Source organism: Balaenoptera ricei, chromosome 13 (assembly GCF_028023285.1).
Source record: "Balaenoptera ricei isolate mBalRic1 chromosome 13, mBalRic1.hap2, whole genome shotgun sequence".
Lineage (NCBI taxonomy): Eukaryota > Metazoa > Chordata > Mammalia > Artiodactyla > Balaenopteridae > Balaenoptera > Balaenoptera ricei.
The window spans coordinates 70,636,194-70,655,816 of NC_082651.1; the positions used below are offsets into that span (position 1 = coordinate 70,636,194).

The following is a 19,623-nucleotide window of genomic DNA, read 5'->3' on the forward strand; positions in this document are numbered from 1 at the left end:
GCCCAGATGAGAAACTCAGCTTTGCTGATGGGCAGTGAGAGAAGCAGTCTTCCAAGAGGAGTGTATACATGCCAGGGGGTACACAAGCAGTCCTTTGGAAAGTGTGGGTGAAAATAGTTGAACTTCTTTTTCTGTTTATTACCCCATCCCTTCAAGGTTTGCTTTTGTCTGTGTTTCATGATGTATATGTCAGAACAGTCCATGCACCTAATTTTAAAATGAATAAATATAAATTACATAGAGTGAGGCTTAAGACAAGTTTGGAGACCACTGCCTTGAGAAGTAAAGAAAGAAGAAGGAAGTCTTAATGATATCCCCAACACCCCGAAAACTGAGGAATCCCTTTGCCAGCAGCATCTTCTGGTCCAAGAGAAGGTCTGAGAACAGTATGTGAACGAATGAGTCAGGGAAGAGAAACAGTGCTTGCCTCTCAGATTTCCCAGATACATCTGCTCTTGGGAGATAATTATTCTAACACAAATGATACTTTGGTCTACAAATGAGCTGGAGAAAATCATCAATCTATTTCTGTGTCAGGTAGAACGTAGTGGGTCCTGTACAGACTATTAATTTCATGGAAAATAAGCCAACAGGGGAAACAGATATATCATTAGCAGAGTGAAGAAGAGACCCAGTGAATTCCTACCAATCCTCCTACTTTCTTTTACTTGCAGAGAGCAAAATGACAAAGTATTTATGTCCTACTGTCTTTGATATCTCTGTTTATCTCATTAAAGGAAAAATGCTTCTGAAACCACAAGGACATGCTGTATTTCAAGTTTCAAGAATTCAATCCCAAATGATTTATCCAAGTTAACAGTATGCCTACAGAATTATAATCTTCACACTGCTGAAATTCTATCCCTTTTAATTTCATAAAAACAAAACACTACAACATTCATTTTCCTTTTGTTTATTGCAGGCAATATATAATATTAGGATTTGGTTTACATAAACAAAGTACATATATTTGAAAAATAGTGTTAATTGTTTTTAATGAAAATTTTTAATTAAAAAAATTTTTTTCAATTAAAGTTAAGGCTAGTAAGAACAGTTGGCACTTTTGATATCATTTCAATGACTAACTCCTATTCAAAATTAATTTCTCCAAAGTTCCATATAATGTATTCACAAGACTCATCAATGTTTATTTATTAAACTCAGTGTTTTCAGTAACTGAAAGAAGCATTATAGAATGTTTCCAACTGAGTCTCCTTCCATCTGTCCTCCTATTTTAATGTTCAACCAGTAGTTTAAACATAAGAATTGCACTTGGAACAGAATGGCCGGGCGTCCCCCAAAGGGTACAGCTCTCCATCACTCTGCACTGTACTTTCTGTCACGTACTTACCAGCTCTAGCAGCTTGCACAGTGCTCTTCCCACAGCCTACTAAGATTAGTGACTGTATAATCCACTAGAAAATAACTCCACCACTTGATATAAACTATTAGGGCAGGCGTTTTTATCCATTTTGTTCAATCCTGTATCTTCTATACCTAAAACAATACCTGACTTTCAATATAGATTTATTGAGTGAATAAACTGGATGAATGAAGGAATAAAGAATCTACTCCTTAAACCCATTCTCTCAAGTTCCTACCACAAGGCTCCTTCAACTATTCTAGCCCCCCTATTGCTGGGTGGAGGACGACTTCATTTGCATACGGATGACTTCATTTGCATACTTATCAGAGACTGTCTTTACTTTGACCAGCAAAGCTTCCTTAGCAACAAAAGTTAACTGCAAGAAGGGTCTATATATGGAAGAATAAGTTAGTCAATTGACCAGCTCAAACACAAAAGAATCCCCACATGTGTAGCCGAGATCTCCCTAATATGACCTTGCACATAATAGCCTTTTGAGGGGCATTTGTTGTATTGGATAGTAAACTATGGTAATATAGTGTGAACTTAATATCTCTACAGCATTTGTAAGTTCCCATGTTATCCCAGTGGGCAAGATAGCGAAACGTGGATTAGTCAGTACAGTAAGAGGAAAAACAATGGTATGCAAACTGTGCTGGTGACTGGTCTTTCGTTAGCCTGGGAGAGTAGCATCGAGTTCTAGTCTTGATCCTTAATGGATTTATCTATAACTTTACTTCCATTCTTATTGAAGGTCCTGGTTGGAAGTCCAATCTAGACCTTCTAGGGTCACTCTGGGCTAGAAGTAAACAGAATCATAATGAAAGGGTAACAATCAGAGTTTGATGATTTTCCCAAATACTTGTCCCAATGAGACCGCTGCTCTTCTGGCTCATGTGATTTCTCTTTAAGTAGATGAACACTACAGAGCCTATATGTTGCATTTCTAAGCCATTCTCTTATTCTCCACATTGTCTGTTTCTTTTTCCTCTACATCTCTCAGAAATATTTGCCCAGCCTCCAGGAAATGCAAACAATTCCAATTGTGAGAGGTCTTCCATATTATCAACTCTACATTTTCCCCTCTGTAACTTTCACCCACCTCCTGGCTTTGTGCTCTAAGTCCACACAAAGAAAGGCTGACCTCTTTTTCCCTCAAAAGCTCATTAAGTATGTCAGGCACTTCTTGTGGCCCTTTCCTCCCCTCCCCACTCTCCCATCTGAGTCTACTTTTCTTCATTTCCTATCGTTAACATTTCTAAATCTTAGGACTCATAAGGTAGTTCAGAGAAGAAAGTAAGAATGAAATGTGGGACCCTAGTTGTCCAAATTTTTAAATTAGATGTCATGTTGATTTCTAGTTATACAGGGCTCATTTAAGAAATTCATACCACAGCCACAGATGTCAAAACACACCACAAATGCCAAATTCATATCACAGATGCTAAAACAAAGGTAATAATGTTTACCTAACATGGGTGTCAAAATCATCTGTTGAAATTATTCTTAGAATCACAGAATTTTAAAGCTGTTCATTTCACCCATTCATCTCACAGATGATGAAACTGAGATCCAGAAGAGTTATGTAGGTAGCCCAAGGTAGATGAGTAGCAATATTGAAAGTACTTGAGGCCCTTTTGGCCATCTCCCAAACAACAAATTATGATCCTATAACGTACTGAACGTCTGTCATTTCCTCCAAACTCCTCATGTCAATAATGTCAGCGCATTAACTTCCCAGGAAGCTAAATTTACATTGCTATTAGTACAACAATGACAGATTTTAGAACTAGAAAATCCCCTAAAGAACAGTGAGCCTTCCTACTATGAACTAGAAAACTGAAGGCCAAGGAGGCCTGGACACTTGTTGAAGGAAGCCCTGCGATTTAGCAGTAGAGCCAGCAATGGGGCCCAGGTCTTCTGATGACAACCTAGAACTCTTTAGTATCCTACAAAAAGGATTAGCTAAACACCATCAGTATTACAAATCTGAGATCGTTTTAATCCAAACTTTCATTTATGACTAGAAAACTGTAATTCTTTTAATTAGCACACAAGTTCTGTCTTAGGGAAGTGCTAGGCTGGACAACCGTTTGTCAGAAAGATGTAGAAGAAGGGAGTCTTGAGCAATGGGGGGGAGGTTGGATTGAATGCCTGCTAAAGTCCCTTCAGCCTCCAGGATTATTCGATTCTGAACTTCCCTGGAGCTCAGCACCTCAGCTAGCCAGGCCAGGTGGGGAGGCGGGGAATGTGCAAGTGTCCTGTGGGACACCCACTCCCCGCCGGCCGTCGGACTGAATGAACTCTACCCTGCTGTTTCAGGCATTATTCTATATCCAGTTTACACGCAATCAAATACTCTCAGCACAGGAAGAGTGTAAGGAAATGCAGCTCTGTCATTTCCAAAGACAGACTACACTGCTTAGCTTTCAAAATTGCCTTGCCTAAACGAGCATTCCATAAACGAACCTCCAAATTCAGCTTTTACAGTTTGTTCATGTACTATGCTACTATCAAAATTAATTATGCAGCATCTTCATGAGGAGAAATCAGGTTTGGATGTGAGTTAGGAGAGGAAAGAATACAGCGTCCTTCCCAAAGGAAGGTTACTGTATCTACTTCCCCCCAAAAGTGCTGGAGTCCTTCCACACACAGACAGATTTCAGATGGCAGTCCCCAGCTGAGCTAGCCACGGGAAGGAAGAAGTTGACATGTTTGAGAAATGAGGACTACGCCAACGAACAAGACTCTGAGGCCAACATGTTATTAACTCCCTCCTTTCCAAGTAATTCCATTCCAAACTGGAATTCAACACAAATCTGCTTCTTTGCTCTCCTGGATGGCTACTAAATCTTTAAATGTACTGATTTTAGACGTCTTCTTTTTTTGCAATAATGAGTCCAAGGGAAGAAGGTGGGTTGTTTTATTTTTTCCATCTCAGAGAAAAAGAATTTGTAATAAGGGTCAAGCTCTGAAAGTTAGAAGGAAGCTTCAGCAGTAGGACTGTCACATTGAATATTTTTACATGAATGACATTAGCAAAAAAAAATTCAAACGATCCGATTACACGCATGGGAGCCAAGTGTCACCTAGACTTCAGAAGAGCAAATTGATGCTCTACAACTCAGTGTCAAATAACAAAACAACAACAAAAACAGCCTTACAAGGTATCACAAATTTAAGAGAGAGTGATTCTGTAGAGACTCCATGTGCAAATACGGAAAGCTCTACTTTCAAAGGCTTGGACCGGTTTTCCACTCTCCTCGCCCTGGCGTGACTAGCCTAAGGATGGTATACCCAGTCATCAGGAAGGTTGGAAAAAAGTAGATGTCCTATCTGCATTCAGCTGCCTCCACCAATGCATTAATGTTATCTGAGGTCTAACCCAAAGGAACCCTGCACTTCGGGGGTTTAGAGGAAGGTTCCTCCGGCCTCCTGAGCTCCGCATTAGCCTGCGAGGCTGGCATACCACATCAGTCCCGTCTGCTACCAACATCAGCACAATACAAGAAAAAGCCCTTTTCCTCCTCTTCTGAGGTTTGCACCACTTTTCCTCCAAAGGTATTTCTGAAAGGAAAGTACAACTTAAGGGAAGGAGCCCAACTGGGAAAGGTCGGGTCTTTTTGATGTTTACCTTCCCGGGGAGCAGCGTCCAGAAAACCGACCCACGCGTTCCAAGTCAGACAGGTGTACAAAGACAGCGAAGGACGAGAGGCGAGGAGAAGAGGGGGGAAAGGAGGCCAAGGAAGCCAAGGAGATAGTGGCGGGGGTCTGAAGCCCAGACTTGAGGGAAGAGGGGAAAAGGAAAAGGATGGAGAGGAAAGAAGAGAGTCGGGGAAAGAAAGAGGAGCGAGAGAGAACAAGGGAGGGACGGGGAAAGAAAGAGAGAGGGGAGGGGTAAAGAAAGGAGGCGGCGGGGGAGACGAAAGAATGTGCCGGGGACGCGGCGGGGAGGCGGCCGCGGGGACCGGCGCGCCCCTGGGGAGCCGCGGGCTGCGCCCCACGCGCGGGCGCCCGGGGCGCAGGGCGCGCCCGCCGCTCACCTTTCAGGATGAGGGTGTCGATGTCCCGGTCGATGCCCAGGAAGTAGCACTTCCTCCAGAGGCCCGAATAGGTGGCGAAGAGCGGCCGGCCGCACTCGGCGTCCAGCCCGCCGAGCCCCAGCAGCGAGCGCCAGGACTCGGGGTCGGCGCGCCCGGGGCCGCCCGGGAGCAGCCGGCGCCCGAGGGGGGGCGAGTCCCGCAGCGGCAGGTGAGACAGCGGCATCAGGCGGTTCTTCTGGTCCGGGGGGTCGGCGCCCGCGCGGCTGCGCTCGCAGCTCTCCTTGTGGCGCCGGGGGTCGGTCTCGTACCAGTGGTCCGTGAAGATGGCCGTGACCAGCAGCCCCAGGGAGCAGAGGCTGAGGCCGAGGCTGAGCGCCGTGACGAGCGCCCGCGGCTCCATGGCTGCCCGCCCCGCCGCGGCCGCCGGTGGGCTCGCGCGCCGCCGCCAGACACAATGCACTTGGCCTCCGCTCGCTCCGCGCTCCCCCACCTGCCCCCCACCTCCCGCCCGCCCTCGGCTCCCGGCCCGGCGCGCTCCCTCCTCGGCTCCCTTCCGACCGCGCGCCCGCCCCCTCCCCGGTCCGCCGCTCCGCGCCTCCCCGAGCCTCGAGCGCTTCCTCGCCCCCCGCCTCTCCCGCAGCCCCCTCGCCTCCCTCCCGGCGCCGCCGCCCCCGCGCACCCCTGCGCCCGCTCGGCACCTCGCGACCGACCCGTCCTCCCTGCTCTCCCGCGATCCCCCTTCCCTTGCGGATGCCTCCTCGCCGCCCTCACTGCTCCCTCGTCCCTTCCTCTCTCCTCTTCACCCTGTCCCTACTTTCCCCCTACTTTTCTTCAACTCTTCCTCCCTCTCTTTTTCGTCCCTCTGTTTGCCCCCTCCTTGTCGCTTTCTATCGCTGCCCTGGACGCGATGTTTCTCTCCAGCTGCCCCCGAGCACACTGCCTGCCGTCCTCTCCCCTCCAACGACCTGAAGAGACATCCACCAACATCAGACCTAGTCTTGTCACTTGTCCAAGTTGATGTTGATCAGTGTCGCGTTTTCTACCCAGAAGCAAATCCCATCCGGGTCGGGCTGCGTGGTGATATTTAACTCTTAGGAATCTCCATCTGGAGACGAAGACCCCTTCTCCCTCCTCCTGAAGGATGCAGCCTCGGAGACCCCTTGGCAGCTCTGTCTCCCTGCCATCCTCCCTTTCTCTCTCACTTGCCCACGGCAGCCTCTCAGCGCTCTCTCCGCTCCAGCCCCTCTTCTGAAAGAAAGGCACCGAGTGTCACTGGAGCCATGGGTCTCTATGGCCAGAGATTTTCTCCCACTCCAGCCTGCTCGGAGATGGACTTCTTTTTCGTTGACCACCTCCATCTCCCGCCGGAGTGACGGCCTCCTGGCATTTCTAGAAGCGCACAGGATCAATAAGCCCTTGCAATGGCACCTGCTCTGTGAGGTGATGACTGCCTTTGAATAAAGAAAGCCCTTAGTAATAAATCAAAGGAATGCTTTTTTTTTTTTTTTCTCCTATGCAAGTTTCTTGCAGGGACTGTGAAGGTCAGCAGCGAAGCAATACTACACACCGAAGTCAATATCTCAGCTTGCTTCTGTTTTCCAGGGCACTGGGCAGTCACAGATGTTAATTCGGAGAACGGCAGGCAGATTCACATTTTCTAAAATGAGGAAACGTTAGGACTCAGGGTCCTGAGTTAATTGATTGTGTTGTGCAGCCTCACGACAGAGGAGCGATACCCTCATGCCACTTAATGCCCTCGGGGCCACACCACAGACAGAAAACCAGGCTGCATGAGCCCAGGGATGCCAATTCTTGTGTTCTTATGCTGTGAAATATTAATGATCAAAAGATGATGAGGCATTCATTAGATGCTGAATGTCATTACTCCACAATTTAATGGGACTTACTAAGTAGTGCCCCACATCAATTGGTATGAATGTGATTTATATATTTCCTCTGAAATGACATCTGTAAAGGTGATATAAGAAACTTGCTGGGGGCTTCCCTGGTGGTGCAGTGGTTGAGAATCTGCCTGCCAATGCAGGGGACACGGGTTTGAGCCCTGGTCTGGGAGGATCCCACATGCCGCGGAGCAACTGGGCCCGTGAGCCACAATTGCTGAGCCTGCGCGTCTGGAGCCTGTGCTCCGCAACAAGAGAGGCCGCGATGGTGAGAGGCCCTCGCACCGCGATGAAGAGTGGTCCCCACTTGCCGCAACTAGAGAAAGCCCTCGCACAGAAACGAAGACTCAACACAGTCATAAATAAATAAATAAATAAAAGAACGTGAATTTCTTAAAAAAAAAAAAAAAAAAAAATCCTGCTCCCCCACTGCAGACCAGTTGAAATCAGATCACTGGGGTAGGGCCCAGGCATCAGGGATTTTTAAAAAAAAAAAAAAAAGAAACTTGCTGGGATTTATTTTCCTTGCTGTTTGTACTCAGCATCTTCAGAGGGTTTATTTCCCACGAAGACTGTGTACCTCTCCTGAGCACCTCCGTTCACAGATAGATCACTTAAGCAAATCCTTCAGTCATACTGGATGCCCCGTGCCCATTTCTGCTGACCTGACAATGTGAATTATTACTTGAATTTTATCACAGCTTCAGCAAGATCTATGGTGAGCTTCAGTCTAATTAAGGAAGACAAAGAATTATAATTGTAGTGCTCCTCTCACCTATAAGCTTTTCCTTAACAGGAGCCGCTAAGCGCATCAAAGGAGTCTTATCTGGATTTACACAAAAATGATGAGACTTAGAAGCTCTCTTTTATTTTTACTCTATACTATGTGTAAATTCCTAGATCTTTACGGATACAGAGAATATCTTTAACTGTGAGCCCACGGTTGATATCTGAAATTCGCTCAAGTTGTCATGTGTCCTTTTATTTTTTTAAAACACCTCTTGAGATAAAGATATTAGATAAAGATAAAGATATTACAAACCTCGCAAGTTCCAAGGGTGGTCAAACCTTTAGCAACTCTTCACCCCCTTTTCAAACCCTGATGTAGTCTAAGAAAAAAATATTCTGCCACATTTCAGAGTCATCGGATTATCTTCACACAATAACCATGTCCCCACTGGGGCTGACAGAAGGAAACCTCTTTTTCAGGCACTTGGGTTTAACTTAAAAGAAAATAATGTTCTGCTTCATTTTCCTAGCCAGAACCCTTGATCACACCCTTCTCAGAAAATAGCACTATCCTTGAAGTTCATTTATGTCTATGTTGAAGATCAGTCTCGGCATATAATCCAAAGGTTACTATGTGATGGATTACCCTTGACAGTATTTCATAAAAAATGTCACACGTTACAAATATGGGCCAGCAGCATGTAATGAGAGCACTGCCTCTGCTGGTGCAGCATTAACAGCATCAGCGGGGATGTGACATATGATGTGTATACAGGTTTTGCTACAGCAACTGCATATCATTCCATCCACGTTCTTAAATTTTCTCTTCTGGATATTTCCAACAATGAACTATCACCCACGAGCCCCACTCTGTTAAGGGAGTGGGAAATACAAAGATGAATCAGTGGTGCCCATCTTCTGGATGCTCCCAGTCTAGTGGTGGGAGACAGACACATAGACTTTTCTGTGCACTCTAGCACAAAGCAGAACAAAGTGTGTGGCAACGTGGACAATGAAAAGACTAACCACCTGGGGAAGTCAGGAAGGCTACTTAGAGACAGTAACTTTTGAGTTAACTCTCAAAGGATGAGTTAAACTTTACCAAGAGGACTAGATCAGAGACACTGGCATTCCACTCAATATAAGTCTGATTTATGTATCTACCCGACAGATTTGGAGGCTTCCATATTTGAGCCCACTGTAAAAGAAGAATGCTCTTCTGTGTTAAGTCATAAAGTTGACATCTTGAATCCCTGACCACAAGCTAAATACTTGCAGGCGACGAGAAGCAGGAGTCTAAGCCAGAACATAGTCAATGTATGAGGGCATTTAGCCTGGCAGGTAGTCAAGATGATGGGAGATCACATATCCAACCAGAACACCGAGGCATGTCTCAGCAGGGCTGAGGGCGGTGCCGTGCCCTCAACGTTTTCAAACTTAGCTTGTTCTTCACTTGTCTTAAATTTCCCTTTGCCATCTCCAGATCTGATATCAGCAATATCTCCCTTGGAGAATAACAGTGTCCTAAAACGATAGGGATAGAGCTGGAGAATTTCCACCTGGGCGTTTCACTGTGTTGTAGAACTCGGTATGTCCAAAGGTCAACTCATATTTCCCTGGGGTCCAACTGCCCCTCCTCACTCCTCTCTCTTTCTGGTGTTGACAAGTCAGTCAAGACACTCAGACTCATTATTTTAGAATTTTCTATCGCATTCACAAAGTGGTAGGGATTCTTCCTTTTAAATGTCTTTATAGCCAATCTTTCCTCTTCATTTCTACCACTTGCTATCACTATGCCTCTATCACCTCACATCTGGATTATTATTCCAGCTCCCTCCTTGGCCCCAGTGATTCCAGGACAGCTGGGTTCATGGGCAGATCATCCTGAAGTTATCCTGGACACTGATGCCAAATGCATCTTCCTCCAATGTTGTTTTTTTTGGGTTTTTTTGTTTTTTATAAATTTATTTATTTATTTATTTTTGCTGTGTTGGGTCTTCGTTTCTGTGCAAGGGCTTTCTCTAGTTGCGGTGAGCAGGGGCCACTCTTCATCGCGGTGCGCGGGCCTCTCACTGTCGCGGCCTCTCTTGCTGCGGAGCACAGGCTCCAGACGCGCAGGCTCAGTAGTTGTGGCTCACAGGCCTAGTTGCTCCACAGCATGTGGGGTCTTCCCAGACCAGGGCTCGAACCTGTGTCCCCTGCATTGGCAGGCAGATTCTCAACCACTGCGCCACCAGGGAAGCCCTCCAATGTTGTTTTGATGATGTCATCCTTCAGCACCCAACTCTTCTTTCTAGGTTAGAGAGAATTATCCTCTATATTACACTAGAGTCCTTCTTTGTTACTGTCAGTATTCCCGTAGCATTTAAACATCCCAACTTACGTGTTAGCCATGTTTAAATACTGAGAGAACAAAACACTTTTGCCTTCTCCAAACACACTTATCATAATATCTAGGTGCTTTATGACATTCATCGTATTTCTCTACACAGGAAGTTCTTAAATAAATATTTTCTTACAAAAAGGTACACACACAGGGAGAGAGAGAGAGAGAGAGAGAGAGATCTCCAATTATCACAGAGCTATGGCAATGATTTACTGACATACCTATGCTAAGCTGACCATGCTAACCATGACTGTTCTAAAAGGCTTTCACCCTTTTGCCCCAGTGCTGAGACCAAAAGCAATATCTTTCCTCATCTCAAACATTTACATTCCATAGAATTTAGACTATGAATTTTAACCAAAACCACACACTGGACTTCCCTGGTGGCTCAGTGGTTAAGAATCCGCCTGCCACTGCAGGGGACATAGGTTTCAGCCCTGGTCCAGGAAGATCCCACATGCCACGGAAAAACTAAGCCCGTGCGCCACAACTACTGAGCCTGCGCTCTAGAGCCCACAAACCACAACTACTGAGCCTGCATGCCACAACTACTGAAGCCCGCATGCCTAGAGCCCGTGCTCTGCAGCAAGAGAAGCCACCGCAATGAGAAGCCCGCGCATCGCAATGAGAGAGTAGCCCCCACTCGCTGCAACTAGAGAAAGTCTGCCCACAGCAATGAAGACCCAACGCAGCCATAATTAATTAATTAATTAATTTAAAAAACCAAAACAAAACCACATACTGGCTTTTAAAAAGAGGAGGGGTTTATTCTTGGTACTATCAGACATTTTTCCAGCATTTAATGTAAGGATAGAGTCAATTATGTTATTGATCTACAATGTCATTTCTGCAAATAATTGAGATATCTTATTTTAACATGATCATTCTAAACGGTTCCCCTATAACAATTTTATTTTAATTCAATAACATTTATTGAGCACCTCCAGGGTAAGTTATTGTGCTGGGTCCCACTGGATTATGCAAAGATGAAACAAAACCCATGGCCTGTGCCCTCAGGGAGCATTAGGTTAGTGGAGGAGAAAGACAGAAATGCAAGAGGCTATAAAGAGGGATGCCTGGACTGAGTGCTGTCGCAGAGGTGCAGACAAAATTCAACAGGGAAACCTAGTGCAGGGAGATCAATTTCCAGTGGGAAGAATATGGTTAAGCCAAGTAGATAGATGCTATCTCAGGGAGGCCTTGGAGGAAACAAGGCATTTTCTGTATAGGTGTCAATTTAGTCCGGGGCAAAGCCAAAAGTAAATTTTAGAAGTAGCACCTACCGTGGTCCTCCTCTCTACCCGACACATGTGGTAATTCATCTTGCCATTTTGTCACTAACTGGAAGCCTGGAACCAGAAAATACCACAAAGCCCTGAAATAGATGGTGCCTGATAAGCTTCTCATTTCACTGACACACCACGGAATGTCACCATTCTTTTTCACATTCCTGGATTAAGCTGTTTCCTTTTTGGAGTCTTTAAGCACATATGGTGAAAAAAAAAAAAAAAAAAAAAAAAAAAAAAACACGTTCAAAGAAACCCAAAACCATGTTAAGTCCCACTCAGAGTGTGATGTTTCAGCAGATGGCGGCTCATTAATTGCCGTACCTAACTGTATTCCCCGCCTCATCTGTGTGTCTGGATACTGGCCTTCTAAGTTGAGGGCTAGTTCAGCTCGTTCAGGCCATGTTTGACAACCAAGGCAGAGCTGGACATAACTGAGATAGGTATCTAGTTTCTCTGATTCACAGCAGCCTATGATGCTGCCCAGGTGAACAAAATCTATTGTTTCCAGGTGTGTCTCCTTTTTCTTACCCTTGAACCTCATCTCTGAGTTGTATCTACTCAGAGGCACCAGGATCTGTGGGGTAAACGTGCACTGGAGTCAGACCACCTATAAATTCCAGACCTACTGCTTCTTTTTTTTTTTTTTAATTTTATTTATTTATTTATTTATTTATGGCTGTGTTGGGTCTTCGTTTCTGTGCGAGGGCTTTCTCTAGTTGTGGCAAGTGGGGGCCACTCTTCATCACGGTGCGCGGGCCTCTCACTATCGCGGCCTCTCTTGTTGCGGAGCACAGGCTCCAGACGCGCAGGCTCAGTAGTTGTGGCTCACGGGCCTAGTTGCTCCGCGGCATGTGGGATCTTCCCAGACCAGGGCTCGAACCCGTGTCCCCTGCATTGGTAGGCAGATTCTCAACCACTGTGCCACCAGGGAAGCCCCCAGACCTACTACTTCTTACCTGCTCATCCTTAGCCAGTTACCTAACCTCTCTGAGCCACCCAAGTTCTGAAAAACAGGGATATCAACAACTACCTCTCCGGATTCATGAGTCATCATTACCACATGCTAAATACGTTTCCTCCCACTCTTCCCTACTCTATCCACGTAAACACAGAAACATGCTTCAGAAAACCCACAGCCTAATCATATTAAGCTCACGTCATTTAAATGTCATAAATACAAATAGCTAAATAAGTTATTGATGACATGATTTTTTTCATGTGACTTATTATTCATCTTATTCTTGTAGGAGAGGCAACCGACCATTCTCGTTTGTTCAGTTAACATGTAGTGAGCCCCTGTGGGCCAGGGAGAGAGCATTCCAGGCAGAGGGAACTGCCAGTGCAAAGCCCCTGAGGCATGAAAGAGCTCTGTATCACTGAGGAACTGGAAAGACACCACTGTAGCTACAGAGTAGTGAATGAGGCAGTGAGCAGCATGAGATTCAGTTCCAAAGTTGGTCAATAGCCACTTCACACATGGCCTAGAAGGGCATCCTATGAAGTCTGGACTTTGGTCATAAGAAAACCTTTGCAGAGTTTTAAGGAGGGGGGAGGGGCACGAGTTGATTCATATATTAAACGTCACAGACGACTAAGTGAAAAATGAACTGGGGCTGGGGCTGGCAAGTATGAAAGCAGGGAAACCAGTCAGGAGGCTATTGCCATAGTTCAGACAAGGGATGTTAGTAGCTCAGACTAAAGACACAGCAGTGGAGGAAGAGAGGTGGGTCGAGGTTGAACTCATGGAATTACTGGGAGTCCAGATGAGGAAACGGAAAAATCAAGAACCAGGCCTACATTTCTGGTTTGAGCGTTTGAATGGCGGTATCATGAACTGAGGTGTGGAACATTCTTGAGAACAAAGTAAAAAATTCTGTTTGGGGCATGTTAAGTTTGAGATGCCATTTAGAAATCTCAATTGGATGTATGAATCTGAGAGTAAGGGCAGCAGTCTGGAAGGGAAGATTTCGATTGTAGAATGTCAACAGATAGGTGTTAAATGCATGTTGATATTTAAATTCACAGGACTAGGTGAGATTGCTTAGGGGAGAGTGTGGCTAGACAAGCTAGTAGGTTCGGGTCAAGGCAGGCTCCAAGACACTGGAGCATTAAAACCTCCATGGGGGGAGGAGGAGCCACAAAGGAGACCAGGAAGGAAGGTAGGAAGGAAGCCAAGAAAATGCATGTCCCCAAAGCCAAGGCAGGGGAGTCAAACAATATGCTTTGATGACACAGCAACAAGACATATAGAGTGTGGGCTGTGGGGTCGGAGGGACTTGGGTTCAAATTCTATGTGATTCTTTTGTGGGGAGCAGGATTTGCTTAGCCTCTCCAAGCCTCTGTTTCCTCATCTATAAAATGGGGATCAGAGTAATAATAGAGCTGCTATGAGAATCAAACACACAATGAAAATAAAGCATTAGCAACACAGTGAATGTAAAGGCTGACACGTAATAAGTGCCCCGTGTATATGGCAGCTGTTGTGATTGTTGTTATTTACCATCTCCAACAATAATACTTGGTGGCCGCTCACATCTGCAGGTCATGATCCTCGTGCGATACAGAACGTTACTCTCCCAAGGGTTGTACCCCAATGAAAAGCCTGAAGGCTTACCATAAGGCTCCTGCAAACATAAATCATCTATAGTATTGGCGGAATGATGAGCGTTCAAAAGTACAAGAAACCATTATGCTCTTTCAATAGGCTATTTTGTTATGAGCCCATAAAGGGATTCAGTGGTGTTTTGTAAATAACCAAAATGAACTGCCAGAGTACGATAAGGTATCTCCAGTCTTCAAGGTCTCTAAATGGACTAGAGAGAAAGGGCTCTGTAGAAAATGACTGCCCATTTTTATGGAAACAAAACATGTTAGGGGAACCTAGGTAGAACCTGGATGTCCCCTCCCAGTGCAAGGGGCTGGGAAAGCCCAGAGAGGACAGGGGGTCATTAAGCCAGCTGCAAACAGCATCTGGATGAGAGGAGAAAAAGAGACAGCCTCCTCTAAAAAGGGGCAGGCAGAAAAAGGCAGACTCAGGGAGGACCCAAGACCCAGCCAAGATGCAGCTCCTGGAAGCCAGAAGGCAGCTCTCCACAAGTGATGAGAGATCCAAACTCTGCCCACGTGACCGAAGTCAACATTCCAGATTCACATCTGGAATGTGACCAGGGGACAAAGATTGAGTCAAATGTCCCCGAACATGTGAATTCAACCCAGGTCTGGAGGCATTTTCCCCCCACTTCAGAGAGCAACAGCACCACCCCGGACAGCTCTGTTTTTTCCTTCAGTTCTTGACTTGGATGAGCCTCTTGAAAACTTATTTGAGTCCAGGTAATCATTAGCCAGTACGTGAACAGCTATTATGAATCAGATACTCCGAAGAACACAGAACAACGTGTCGTGTTCTTTACAGCTCTCGGCACGCCAGGATTTTATCAGGCACCGTGGCGTGTAATCATCTGCTGCACAGTGCTTGGGGAACCATCGTGTTCTTTTGGAAGGAGTCACCCATCTGGCAGGACCTGGTACACACCTCCCCACAGCCACACCGGAGCCCCTGTAATGAATGGGTGCCATGTGGCACTGACGGTCACTCAAGTGGAGAAGCAGATGAAAGCGTGAGGACAAATTACCATCTCACCTCTGACTACTGGTACAGAGAGGTAGGACCTTGTCAGGGTCAGATTTATGAGGCCGATTAAAAGAGAGAGAAAATGCACCAATGGCCAAAAAGGAGTCCAAGTAGGTGGCTTTGATGTATGAGTTCCATCTGCCTAATTTAGTTGGTGTCTGTGGTCTGCATGTGATCAAGAGCCCTGGGCTAGGTGAGTGGCAAGTCAGGGAGGGGCTGACAGTGGGTGAGATGTCGCTTAGTGTTTTCCAGCCAGGCCACCACGTGCCCTCATGAGCCCCGCTGAGACAAAAACACAACAGAAAGGGATTCTCTTCAAAGAATCATGGAATTTAGCTGAAAGAAATCCCTGAAGTTTCAAACAGTGAAGTTTAATCCCGACTTCAGGACTTTCTGAATATTTAGGGAAATTCTTCCATTTCTCAGTTTCCTTTTCTGAACGCTGCCTGGCTTTTTTGGTCCTGAATAATGTGGACGTAGTTTGAATTACTTCCTTTTTCCATCCTCACTCAGCAGTTTACCCTTTTCCATATCAACCACTTTTGCAAAGAAGCCCAGGTTCTTTGTGTCAATAAAATGAGAATTGAAAAGGGCTCTCACAGCAGTATTGTTAACTGGGTTTACAGAACACTCTTTTAAATGTTATATTTGGTAGCAATGACAGCAAACTCTAGATATAGAATCCTGAAAGGGGGAGGTCAACACAGAATAGAGCCAGGATCAGGACTAAGGTTGTCTGGGGTTCCTGGGATCTGAAAAGAGACTTGGAGAAGAGGAGCTATCGGAAGTACTCTAGAGACAAAGGAAAAAGAGGTGACAATAGCAAACAGTGCATGATCAAGAAATGTTAGAGGGGGCTTCCCTGGTGGTGCAGTGGTTAAGAATCCGCCTGCCAATGCAGGGAACACGGGTTCAAGCCCTGATCTAGGAAGATCCCACGTGCCGCGGAGCAACTAAGTCCATTCGCCAAAACTACTGGAGCCTGTGCTCTAGCACCCATGAGCCACAACTACTGAAGCCCACATGCCTAGAGCCCGTGCTCCACAACAAGAGAAGCCACCGCAATGAGAAGCCCGGGCACCACAACGAAGAGTAGCCCCCGCTTGTCACAACTAGAGAAAGCCCGCACACAGCAACGAAGACCCAACACAGCCAAAAATAAAATAAATAAAATAAATAAATTTTTTAAAAAAAGAAAGAAATTTTAGAGGGACTTTCCTGGTGGTACAGTGGTTAAGAACCTGCCTGCCAATGCAGGGGACACTGGTTTGAGCCCTGGTCCAGGAAGATCCCACACACTGCGGAGCAACTAAGCCCGTGTGCCACAACTACTGAGCCTGTGCTCTAGAGCCCACGAGCCACAACTACTGAGCCCGCGTGCCACAACTACTGAAGCCCGCACGCCTAGAGCCCATGCTCCACAACAAGAGAAGCCACCGTAATGAGAAGCCCCCACTCGCCACAACTAGAGAAAGCCCACGCACAGCAACAAAGACCCAACGCAGCCAAAAATAACTTAATTAATTTTAAAAAAGATGGTTAGCATAAATTAAAAAAAAAAGAAATGTTAGCTACGTACTATTATTCTATAAATCAGTAGGTAAAAACTGCACAAAATAAGCAGCACATCAAGTGGTAGGCACAGGTCAGAGTTGGTGGGAACAATTATCCCCCAGCCTGGTTCAGCAGGGGTTTGGGTATTTAAAGATCTAGATGGCTTATGCTTAGGAGAATGGCGATTTCCACGGTTTCCCTGATCTTCCTGCCTACTACTTCCCACCTACAGTCATGGAGCTTTTGTGGATTTATAGAATAATAGTATGTAGCTGACATTTGTTGATCACATACTATTTGCCAGGCATTGTTCTAAGCACTTTATATGGTTTTTCACTTAATCCTTGTAACAGTCATCCTCATCCTCATCATCCTCATCATCCTCATCATCATCCTCATCATCCTTATTTTATACATGAGGAAACTGAAGCACAGAAAGGGTAAATAACTTGCCCAAGGTCATACCCTTAGTAAGTGGCAGAGCCAGGACCGAAGCCTGCATGCTATGACTCCAGGGCCTGCACTCTTACCTGTTATTTGTATCATTACAGAGAGAGGACAGTGTTTTAGACCAGGTGATGATAGTAGAATGACAATAAGTGGTTGGATTCCAGGTAGATATTGCAAGTAGTGCCAACAGGATTTGCTGATGGTGAGAGAGAAAGAAAGGGACTGGGTGGAGTTGTCACCAGTGGACACGGGGAGACTATGGGAAGAGTAGGTTGGAGCAGTGACACTTCTCAGGAGCTACGTTTGGGATGAACTAAATTGAGACGCCTATTAGATCTCTAAGTGGAGATGCTGAGTGAGCAATTGGAAACACACATCTAGGGCTTGGGGAAGGGGTTCAGGCAAAGATATAAATTTGAGAGCCAACAGAACCCACATATAGATGGTACTTTAAACCATGAGACTGGATGATGTCACCCAGGGAGTGAGTGTTGATAAAAAAGAAAAAAGGGCCAAGGACTGAGACATGGAAATCTGCTACAAGTTGAGGAGCATGACGAGTTGAGTAAGAACTAGCAAAAGAGACTGGAAGGGCATGGACAGAGAGATAGGAGACAGTGTAGTCTGGGACACCAAGTGAAGAAAGTGTTTCAAACAGAAGAGAGTCATCAAGGTCGCAACGTTTCTGATTGGTCAAGCAAGATGAGAAATGAGAATTGACCACTGGATTTAGCGAAGAGGAGCTCTTTGGTGACCTTAATAAGAGCATTTTCAGCAGACTGTTGGGGATGTAAGCTCAACTGGAATGCGTTCAAGACAGAATAGGAAGAGAGAAGTTAGAGCAGTGCAGATAGATCAGTTTTTCAAAGGAGTTTTGCTGTAAAGGGAAGGAGAAAAAATGAATAGCTAGAGGCAGAAGTGGGATTAAGAGAGGTTTGTTTGTTTTTTTTGAAGATAAGAAGATAATAGCATGCTTATGTACTGATGGAAATGATCCAGGAGGGATGGAGAAATTGATACAGAAAAGAGAAGCAGAAATGCTGGAGTGGGATCTGGTAGATAAATGGAGAGGTTGTCTTAGGTAGGTGCCTGCAGAGTTCATCCACAGTAACAGTGGAAAGAAATCAGGACATGGTGACAGTTGCAGGAAGATGAGTGGGTGGATGATTGGACCTTATGGAAGTTCTCTGCTGATTTGCCATGTGCTCTGCAAATGTTAATGTGTTCAGAGGAAGGAGAAATCTTAAAAATGGAGACGGCCAAAGAAGTATTGATGGGGAGATTGGGACTTGAGCTTCAAAAGATCTATGAGAGTAAATAGGTGGAGAAGGAGATAGTATTTCAGGAATGGAAAACCATGTGAACCCAGAGATAGTAATGAACAAGGTATGTTCATGGGATAGTGAACACCCTGGTCCTCCTAGAATTTCTGTCATGAAAAGTTTGATAAACTTGGAAATATTGATTAGATTCAGACAGTAGAGGGTTTAAACAACACTAAGATCTTAGGAAATGAAGAAAGGAAGAATGACATGATGGCAGAAGAGGAATTAGGAATTAATCTAGCAGTGGTGGTAAAGTAAGTGCTGAGAAGGACTTCAGATCACCCAGGCCAGGGTGATGAGAATCACGAGGGCAGCACTGGAAGCAAAGGAAGAGATGCCAGAAACATTATGAATAAAAACAGTGAATAAGTCAACCAAAGGGGATAAAAGAAGTCAGACACCAATGCTGGAATTCAAGCCAAGATGACTAGGACCATGATGGACCTGTTGACTAAAATGAATAAAAAACCTTTATATAAGCAAGTCGGTACATAAATCAGGAAGGAGAAGAGATCTGGAGATTTAAGCTCTGGCCATTTGGGTTTGAGAGGACAGAAGGATATCTGTGTAGAAATGTCCACCAAATAGTTAGAAAAGTAGATTCGGCTGATATCTATGCAGAGGCAAACATGTTCAGAAGTCTGTGGGAGTCTGGGTAGAAAAGAAGAGCAGAGGTCGTGTCTGGAGGCGAGGGCTGGGGGGAGGACGAGGGACCAGGGTCTGGCAGCATGTTGTGAGTGAATCAGGAGAGCCACACAAGCCAGGGATGGGGAGTTTCAAGAAAGGCCTGGTCAACGGTGTTGAGAATCATGGGACTATCCAATAGCGGATAGAAAAGTGAGAAAGTGTCTCAGTGACATAATACCTGGGACCTTCGGCAGGTCATCATCAATAGAGGACTTAAGGCAGGAGCCAAACTTCTGAGGTCTGAGGGATGAATAGAAGGTGA

The 19,623-nt window shown here is 45.5% G+C and overlaps 1 protein-coding gene and 1 long non-coding RNA gene across 6 annotated transcripts in view; both read right to left on the minus strand.

Annotated features, from left to right (window-relative positions):
- TMEM178A (transmembrane protein 178A) overlaps window positions 1-5,865 on the minus strand; it is a 49,048-nt gene extending 43,183 nt beyond the window's left edge. Inside the window, exon 1 of one of the 3 annotated variants that reach the window (XM_059943549.1) lies at window positions 5,410-5,865. In XM_059943549.1, the coding sequence (XP_059799532.1) occupies window positions 5,410-5,809 (400 nt within the window). In that variant the 5' untranslated portion in view covers window positions 5,810-5,865. Of the gene's footprint in view, window positions 1-5,000; window positions 5,178-5,409 lie in introns of those variants that run through there. The other 2 variants (XM_059943548.1, XM_059943550.1) reach the window with 2 other exon arrangements.
- Window positions 5,866-8,271: 2,406 nt separating this feature from the next.
- Window positions 8,272-19,623, minus strand: part of LOC132377355 (uncharacterized) — a 107,986-nt gene continuing 96,634 nt past the window's right edge. For all 3 annotated transcript variants that reach the window (XR_009506605.1, XR_009506603.1, XR_009506604.1), the window contains exon 6: window positions 8,272-10,332. This is a non-coding gene — a long non-coding RNA (uncharacterized LOC132377355). The remainder of the gene's footprint in view (window positions 10,333-19,623) is intronic.